This window comes from Elephantulus edwardii, unplaced genomic scaffold, assembly GCF_000299155.1.
Source record: "Elephantulus edwardii isolate Elephantulus edwardi_28Jun2011 unplaced genomic scaffold, EleEdw1.0 scaffold00153, whole genome shotgun sequence".
NCBI classification, from domain to species: domain Eukaryota; kingdom Metazoa; phylum Chordata; class Mammalia; order Macroscelidea; family Macroscelididae; genus Elephantulus; species Elephantulus edwardii.
Window position 1 is genome coordinate 1,980,727 of NW_006399903.1, and position 9,413 is coordinate 1,990,139.

The window sequence follows — 9,413 nt, forward strand, 5'->3', positions numbered from 1 at the left end:
TAAAGACCATGGCCTTATAGACCTTAGTCTCCAGAGAGACACCATTGCTCTTCAGTACTTTGGAGAGGTCCCTAACAGCAGACTTTCCCATTGCAATATGTCTTTTCATTTCCTGGCTGCTGGTGCCAAGAGTGTTGATTGTGGAGCCAAGCAAACTAAAGCTGTGAACAATGTCAATCTCTTCACCATCCATTCTGATGCTGCCAATTAGTCCATTGCTGAGAATCTTTGTCTTCTTGACATTGAGCCTCAATCCATGGCTACACTCATAAAAAAAAATCCTTATAAGTGAATAAATAGTGCCCTCAAGGAGATCATACCTGCTTGGAGAGCTGCTCCTCACACAGTTTGTAGAGGGTGAAAAACTTCCGGGCCAGGACGACATTGTCAATGAAGCCACAGCTAGCCAGCTTCACCCGAATGATAATCTGACGGTCTGGGACCATCATGGCCACTGAGCGGAAATTAATTTTCAGGTTTTCAGGAAGCTCCTGCCGCCCAGCATAGCCAGGATTCTAAACAGAAAACAAAACCTGGGGTGAAGGGCCCACTCCCAAGACAATATGATCATCAGCAGGATAGTAAAAGATTTGTCATGTGGATTCCACAAATCTGAAATAACATCCACATTTACAATATCTGCTCTCCTTTTTCACTAGAGAGACTAACTCCTGGGTTAATAGGAGTTTGTTGTTGTTTTTTAATCTTTAGAGGCTTTCAAACAAGAGTGAAAAAAAAAATCATAATTTAAATTCATGGAAAATACACGGCATGTATGAGACAGTTGTCCAAAGGCTGGAACCCAGAGTCTATGCTCATGTTTCCTCACCATGGTTAGAAAAAGTCCAAATTCAGGGTTCATCGTCACAGTATCTCCATCAGTGAAAATAAAGGACTTTTTACGCTCTTTTTTACATGTCAGAATAATGGAAATTTGCTGGGCCGCAACGGAGAGAACTGGTAGATCGATACGATTAAATTCATCAAAACAGCCCCAGGATCCAGACTGCGCCAGCCCTGAGAGAGGAAATTAAATAGAAAATTCAATTAGTGCATCATTTCAGAACTCCAAGGGGAAAGGGCGTTACACAGGTGACAAGACAAGTTCATTCAAAAATGCCGCTGATGATGTGTTGCAAATACACAGCTCTCAGTGGTGGCCCGTTATCTGTAAAAGCCTGATCCACGGTGACAAAGAAGCATGACAAAGGACAAATCCAACGTGAGGCCACTATTGGGAAAACAGGGGATGGCTGAGGATAACTGAAGATGTTCATCCACGTTCAAAAGGGAAAAGGGAATTCTTCTTCTTTTTAAAAAAAATTAATTTTAATGAAAGTTTACAGAGATTTCAGATTTCCATACATTCATTGTTGCATTTTATTCCTGCCCACCCTTCCCCCCAGTTCGCTCTTCTCTTTGAAAAGTAAAAGAAAAATTATTTCATAAATGTCAAGATGTTTTGAGTTTTGGATTTTTGTAGAAGGGACTACTTTGTTACATCTTGCTTTCCAGTCTTTGGGTCTTCTGAATGATGTATTTACTCTTTTGTTTGGGCAGAGAGAGAGAGACCAACACGACTAAGTGAACTTGCTCTCCAATTATTTTATTTTGTAGTGATGTGCTGGTCAATGTAGAAATGAAATGGAGAAATGCATATTTAAATAGTAATTAACAAAAGACAATTTTTTGCATAATTCAAGATTGTAAACACTTGCAGAATAAGCATCATATTAAAAAATCCAATATTTCTACTTCAAAAGAATGCATCGGTATTTCTACTTCTCTTCCTATTGAAGGACACCTATTTGGGTAAATATAATTCAGAATCCTTCAGTCTGTAAGGGAAAGTTTTTAATAAGGAATAAATATACAATCACAAAAAATGGGGAGGTGAAGGGAAGAGAAAGGGACAGAGAAAAGGGAAGAGGGGAATTCAGGAGGATAGCAAAGGTTAGTGAGCAGAGCAGAGGTGAATAAATAGGAAAGATTCAATGAGACTTGAAGAGAAAGAGTAATGATAGGCAGAGATCAATAGTAAATAATTAGGTAAAATGTAAGGTACATGAATGATTGTATGAAACATGTAGAAGAATGATTGTAAGTAAAACAATTTTAAAAAAATGGCTAGGAAGATGAAAATCAAATCTGAACCACACTGGTAAGAACCAACATGTTCCAAACATTTCACAAAATTAGGGGACGGAGGAGGAAATGAGGCTGAAAGGTGGCCGGCCAACTGCTGGACTAGATGCTAATGAGGCAGTCCACCTTAGCGGAAATCTCTCAGCAAGTAAAAAAAAAAACAAACATAACTCTCACCTTTAAAAATCCGCCCAAGTCCCCGGAAATCCATCTGGTCTGAACAGTTGAAAACCACGACGTACTTGCCCAGACAGCGTCCCATGTCTTTGGTCGTTTCTGTCTTACCCGTCCCTGCTGGTCCAGCGGGGGCTCCTCCCATGCTCATCCCCAGAGCCTGAGCCAACGTGATGTAACACCTTACGGAAGAAAAACATCCACAGAATCCACCACGGGCAGCCAGGGGAGACTTTGGAAGCAACACGGTGAAACGCAACCCACACAGGAGGCTTTTAATAAAATGGGATAGCCATGCCATTGTCCCTACATAGCATTTTCCAAAACCACATCCTAAGATACATTTCCGGCGGTATTAAGATGTTTGTGTTTTTTTTTTAATTTTTTTCATTTTATTATTTGTGTGTGTGTGTGTGTGTGTGTGTGTGTGCGCGCGCGCGTGTGTGTGTGTGTGTGTACCGTGAAATCAGATCTGACTGGTACAGAAGGAAAGATGTTTTGAGAAGGGAATCCGATCAGGTAAGTTTGTTAAGTCCTGGCAAAAGTATTTAGATTTCTTCATTTTGCAGTTTTCTTATTATAATGTATATGGAGAATCTCCAAGTATAAGAAATCGTACATAGCATTTCAAAAACTTGACATTTAGCAATGATAAAACGTTTTTTTCACAGAAATATACTTCCAAAGGAGACTATTTTATGATACTGGCTGGGAACAGCATCTAAGTAGATGAATTCTATTTGATTCTTTTTTGGTGCTTCTAAATGGATTTTAACTCATGGTGAGTAACCCAATAGGCACAATATTTAAGGAGATGCTTAGTGGCTCAGTGGTTAAGCATTCATTCAAAGGGTCAGAGGTTCAAACATGCCAGCCAGTCTTCAGGAAACAGATACGGTAGATTGCTTTCATAAAAAAGTACAGTCTGGGACACATGATGGGGTCCGGATCTCTTACTACCTTAAACTAAAAAATGCTTCTGGTCATAGAGATTCCTTGCCTCACATCTAAACTGCAGTAGCAAAAGTTTGTTGTTGTTTTTTAATATTTCTTGAGTTTTTGGTGGAAGTGTGTACAGTAAACCAGGTTCCTGTGTAATAATTTCTACACATATTGCTCAGTGACATTATTGGAATTTTCCACACTTCTCCAACATTCTCTTTATTCCCAATCTGGCTGTTGAAGTTCCATTATTTACTCTTTCCTGACTTCTTAATGTTCATCTTTGCTCTTTAATTGGTAGAAAATTAGATAGATAGATAGATAGATAGATAGATAGATAGATAGATATAGATTCCATCATTTATTATTCTATTTTTTTTTCTTTTGAGAGAGTTAGAATAGTCTGTAGAGAGTTGAACTATTAACCAAGAGCTGGTGTCTCTCCAGTGGTTCAAATCCACCAGTCACTCCTTGAGAGCTAGATGGACAATGATGTCCTTTCATGAGATTTATAGCCTCTGCAAACCAGCTAGAGGGTTAGGTATGAGATGGATCCAACCCAAAGGTAATGAGTAAAAGATTTGTTTTCTTTTTTGTTCACCTAGATGAGGACCAGTCTACTCTCTATATTTACATCAAAACTGTCTAGGACTTTTTTTCAATCACCTGCATAGGTCTGTCACTCATTTAAAGGACTCTTTACAGATGACCGTATTCTGTACAAATAATACTTGTGTTAAGCAGATTTTACATGCATGTGTGAATTCTTTCCTAAATATGAAAATAGGTATTCTACGTGTGTGTGTGTGTGTGTGTGTGTGTGTGTGTGTGTGTGTGTGTGTGTGTGTTAGGAGCCCTAGTGACTTCATGGTAAGGAATTGCAATAACCATAATGATTAATATTTACTCTGAGCTCAATCTGGTGCTGGGAACTTACAGACATTGCCTGTATTCCACACAGTGAGATTTCCTGTAACCAGAGATGTTAGATATTCTTCCAAGATTACACAGCTTCTAAGACTAGATCCAAGCGGCCAAAGCTCAGGTGTCACTCAGAGAAGCTGTGAGAAAATGTTAGAAAAAGATTTGTGTTCTAGGCCTCTTGACATTTCTTAGCAGGCATATAAGACCAATATCAGTTTTCAATTTCTTCTCCCTCTTCCTTTATTGACAGTTATTGTTCGTTTTGTCTACTATCAAGTTGGAAGTCACTCAGAGCTGACCCTCCAATGGATTTCCAGGAACAATAAATTGCATGGGAGAAGATTACTCATCTTTCTTTTGCAGCAGAGAAATTGGTAGATTTGAATCTGTGCCTCTGGATTTACAGTACGCCTTACCGCTAAGCCAGTAGTTAAGACAATTGCAGACATCTGTGTTTGCATTCCCACAGGGAAGGAAAGAAACACTGGTTATTGGAAACACCAGGAGTTTTTGGAGAAAGGCATCAGACGCCTCTAACTTATACAAGAATGGTTATTTATCACCTGAAACATCTGCAACTCCATCCATGAAGCACTGAGCTTCCCAGAGATCACCGCTGCCATGGTTGCTGAATCTTCACAAGAGACTTGTCGGTAAGAAGAGCTGCAAAGTGCCAAGCCTCCAGCCTTTGATTCCTTTTGAAGTGCTCATTTCAGTGAGGAAGTTATTTTTGTAAAATGACAACAAAGCAAGCAGTGGAATTCCAATGGCCAGAACATTTTCCCCTGGAATCCCGATGACCAGTCAAAAATGATGACTAAATTCTAACATCATTAAATTTAATTTTTTTTCAAAAATGTGAGACTTTAAGTGAAAGGGCAAACTTAAGAATCTCCTCCACATTACATACCCAATCGCTCACCATACACCTGTATTACCTAGTATACACCAATACCTGTCATCGTTAGGTATCAAGTCCCACCTCATAATGACTCTAAAAAATAGATAAAAAATAAAGACCCTAAATATGCATCCGAGAGTTGGACAATGACTAGTGAGGATAGAAGGAGAATTGATGCCTTTGAGCTGTGGTGCTGGAGAAGAGTGTTGAATATACCATGGACTACTAAGAAAACAGATTCATCCTGGAGAGGGTTAAACCAGGCTGCTCCTTGGAGGCAACGATTCCAAGGCTTCATCTGACATACTTTGTTCATATTGTAAGGAGGGACTGGTCCTGGGAGAGGGACATCATGCTTGGGAGGGTGGAGGGACAGCACAGGAGGGGAAGGCCCTCTATGAGGTGGATTGATTCAGTGACTGGGGTAATCAGGATGGGTGTGTCGGAGACAGTGAGACTGGCACAGGACAGAGCAGAGTTTAGGGCTGTTGTACATAGGGTCGCTATGAGTCACAAGCGACTTGATGACACATAACAACAACAACAACAAGTACAACAGTATGAACATTTCCTGGTCTGCACGTTGCTATGACTGGGTCCCTAATTGTAGCAACAGTGTCAATCCACATCCTTGAGGATCCTCCCCTTTGCTGCCGATCATCTACTCTACCACAAGCTCTGGTGATGTAGTGGTTAAAAGCTGTACTGCAAACCTGAAGTATTGTGGTTCAAATCTACCAGCTGCTCTGGAGGAAAAGTGCAATCTCCTTCCATACAATTGGTTACCTCTGAAAACCCACTGGCAAGTCAGGGTCAGCTATAGATCAAACTGTTTGATGGCACATAACAATAACAATTACTCTACCAAGAATGATGTTCCTCTCCAGGGACCGATCTCTTCAGACAACAGGTCCAAAGCATCTGAGAATTTCTGAGGTTATAAATTATTATGGAAGCACACTAAACGTTTTTCTCCCCCAGAACAAACTGGCAGGTTTCAGCAGACAAAAGCTTAACAACTGTTTCTCCAGAATTTCTATCCATCTGTAACACATGATTTATTTTAAAGTTTCAATGTTTAAATACACAAAGAATGTAAAATTCTAGAAAAAAATTTTATTTAGAATGATACTTTTTTTAAAACTAAAAATAATTCTGACATATAGATAAGCATGAAAAATTTCTGGAGGGATAGAAAATAAACTGTCAGTCATGGTTACCTCAGAAAAGCTGCAGAGTTTTTCCTCTCATGATTTCAACATTATGTTCTTCTGTGTCATTTATGTTTTCACCACTTATCTCACCACTCAGAAAATGAGGTTTCAAACTCACTGTGGTGGCATGTAATTCACCATCATTACTTTAAAAATAACATTTTCTCATTTCATTCATTGAGCAAGCATTTAATTAGCATCTATTATGTGGCCCAGATAAGGGAAACTGGTCAACACGATTAGCTGCTAACTGAAAGTTTAGAAGTTTAAATCCATTCAGAAATTCCTGAGGAAAGAGACCTGGTGCTCTGAAACATGAGCCACTGAAAATCCTCTGAATATGGCTGTACTGCGGCCCACGTGAGTCAGAGTAAACTCAAAGGAAATTGGTTGGTTAAGGACAACATGCAACACCTCATTAACACTGGCACCTATTGATTCCTTCACTTTCTTGCCCTTCCAATGTCCACCGAGGTCACTTAAGGAGCCCTCAAGGTACAATGACTGAGCTCTTGTCCACTAATCAAGAGTTCAGTAGTTTGAACCCTCCAGCCACTTCATAGGAGGAACATTGGTAGTAGTCTGCTTCCATAAAGATTAACATCCTTGACATCCTATGGGGCTGTGTTATTTTGTCCTTGAAGATTGCTGTGAGGCAGAATCAACCCACTGGCAATGGGACTGGTTTTTGGTTTTGGGGTCATTTCAGCTTTGTCTCCACAAGACTAAAGACAAAGGTAAGTAAGGTTTTTTTCTGTCTAAGTTAAATGTGTAACAATTTCAAAAGCTTTGATAGAAAAGGACCTATGTGCCTTGAGGAGGCATTAAACCTCCTTAAGCAACACTCCTGGCACCAGCAGCCAGGAAATTAAAAGATATATTGCAGTGGGAAAGTCAGCTTGTTAAGGACCTCTCCAAAGTACTGAAAGCAATCGTGTCTCTCTGGATACTAGGATGTGCCTGATACAGTCATGGTTTTTGCAACCAGTTGTTATGCATCAGAGAGTTGGACAATGACTAAGGAGGATAGAAGGAGAGTTGATATCTTTGAACTGTGGTGCTGGAGAAGAGTATTGAATGTACCATGGACTGCCAAGAAAACAAACAGATTCATTCTGGAGAGGGTAAAACCAGGCTGCTTCTTGAAGGCAAGGATTCTGAGGCTCCATCTAACATACTCTGGACATGTTGTAAGGAGGGACTGGTCCTTGGAGAGGGACATCATGCTTGGGAGGGTGGAGGGACAGTGCAGGAGGGGAAGACCCTCTATGAGGTGGATTGATTCAGTGACTGGAGTAATCGGGATGGGTGTGTTGGAGACAGTGAGATTGGCACAGGGCAGAGCAGAGTTTAGGGCTGTTGTACATAGGGCTGCTATGAGTCGCAAGCAACTCGACAGCACATAACAACAAGAAGAAGAAGCAACTCCAGAGGATAAAATGAGAAGGAGGGTCATGAGCAGCAGGTGACAAACCTGAATCGAATCACTGTCTCACCTGTCTGTGAGTGGAGTAATGACAAGCCTGTCTGTGCAGCCCAGAAACTCGTTCTGGTAGGTGAAAGCCACATCTGTAATGCGGATCATCATCTTGTCAGAATCTTCATGAAAGTAGAACCTGCACTGCTTCAGCCACTCAAAGTCCATGGGGCTCTTGACGTGCATGCGGCACTGCAAGGGAAGAGGTCTTTGTTAAAACAGTAATGAGAATCTTCTATTAAATACATTCACTAGCATTTATCTGGGTCATGAAGTTCAGTAAGTGGAACTCAAAAGAAATCCATCTAGTTCTGAGCTGTCAGCTATGTCAAACACCCATCCAATCTACTCATTTACTGATCAACAAAAAGATAGTCAAAAGACATGGGAACAGGTTAATCTGACCAACAACAGAAATAGTTTAGAAGAAATGAGAATTGGAATGATTTACGCACAAAAGAAAGGCTTGTAGTTCAACAGCCATTCAGCAGTGTTTATGTGAAAAGGCAGCTCCCACTGAAGGCCTAGTCTCCAACTACTTCAACTGCAGACACGTGGTCTTGGAAATCATCAACAGCTGTGCAACCAATACAAGAAAGCTCTTCACACTGTGAAGACTGGTTGTGCAAACAGGATGAAGAGACTGCAGCACTGCTGTACAGAGACTGTGAGAAACTGCGAAGAGACTGTGGCAAAGTGTAACTGGAGAAACAAAGGATATGGTGCCAGAGTTAAAGGTTTTGCTAGCTGAATGATTGAAGGAAAACCTGCCTTGTAAATACTCTGAGATCAAGTTTGCTATATGACTGAGGAAAACAGAGGTGCATTTGTGCTGCTGAACTGAACTTGGACTTTCACTGATTGAGGACTTGTGCCATATTAATATGGCTTGGGACTGCTGAACTACACCTGGACTTACATTTTGTGATATTCTTTGCGTTCCCCACTCCTCAACCTGTTTCCCTAATAAACCCCACACCTATGAGTAAAATCTGTGAGTCAAGATGAAATGAGCATTGGACTCAAAGACGGGTAGAAATAGGTGCAGGAGCATGTGTGGTGGCATGTCTGACTGTATATCTATGTGTTTAGTACTATGGATATTATTGGTTGGACCAGTTCCCCTTTAGGAAGCAAGTAGAAGTAAGATTCAACAACCTCCACATTCATTGTATCTGCTCTTTAGTAGCTGCTAACTGAAAGGTTGACAATTACAGTCTACCAATAGGTGCCTCTAAAGAAAGGCCTGGTGACCTACTTCTAAAACATCAGCTAGTGAAAACCCTAAATAACAGTTCTACTCCTGTTGTGCATAGGATCACTATGAGTTGAAGGTGACTCAACAGCACATAACAAAAACAACAACTCAGAAAAGCGTGGATTGGAATCGACTTGACATTAAGTTGTTTCATTCAACGTATGTATCTCACTGGAACAGTACACAGAACTAAGGAGCAACAACTTTGCAAAATAATATGATGTTGTGGTTGTTGTTGTTGTTATGTGCCATCGAGTCGCCTGCGACTCATAGCGACCCTAAGTACAACAGCCCTAAACTCCGCTCTGTCCTGTGCCAATCGCACTGTCTCCGACACTCCCATCCCAATTATCAATCCACCTCATAGAGGGCCTTCCT

The 9,413-nt window shown here is 40.7% G+C and overlaps 1 protein-coding gene across 1 annotated transcript in view; it reads right to left on the reverse strand.

Annotated features, from left to right (window-relative positions):
• The window catches only part of DNAH5 (dynein, axonemal, heavy chain 5), a 382,826-nt gene that overhangs the window by 235,872 nt on the left and 137,541 nt on the right, over positions 1-9,413 (reverse strand). The window contains exons 35-38 of the mRNA XM_006895016.1: positions 7,797-7,969; positions 2,323-2,501; positions 830-1,017; positions 321-515 (exon numbers count right to left, since the gene is read on the reverse strand). Of these exons, the coding sequence (XP_006895078.1) occupies positions 321-515; positions 830-1,017; positions 2,323-2,501; positions 7,797-7,969 (735 nt within the window). The remainder of the gene's footprint in view (positions 1-320; positions 516-829; positions 1,018-2,322; positions 2,502-7,796; positions 7,970-9,413) is intronic.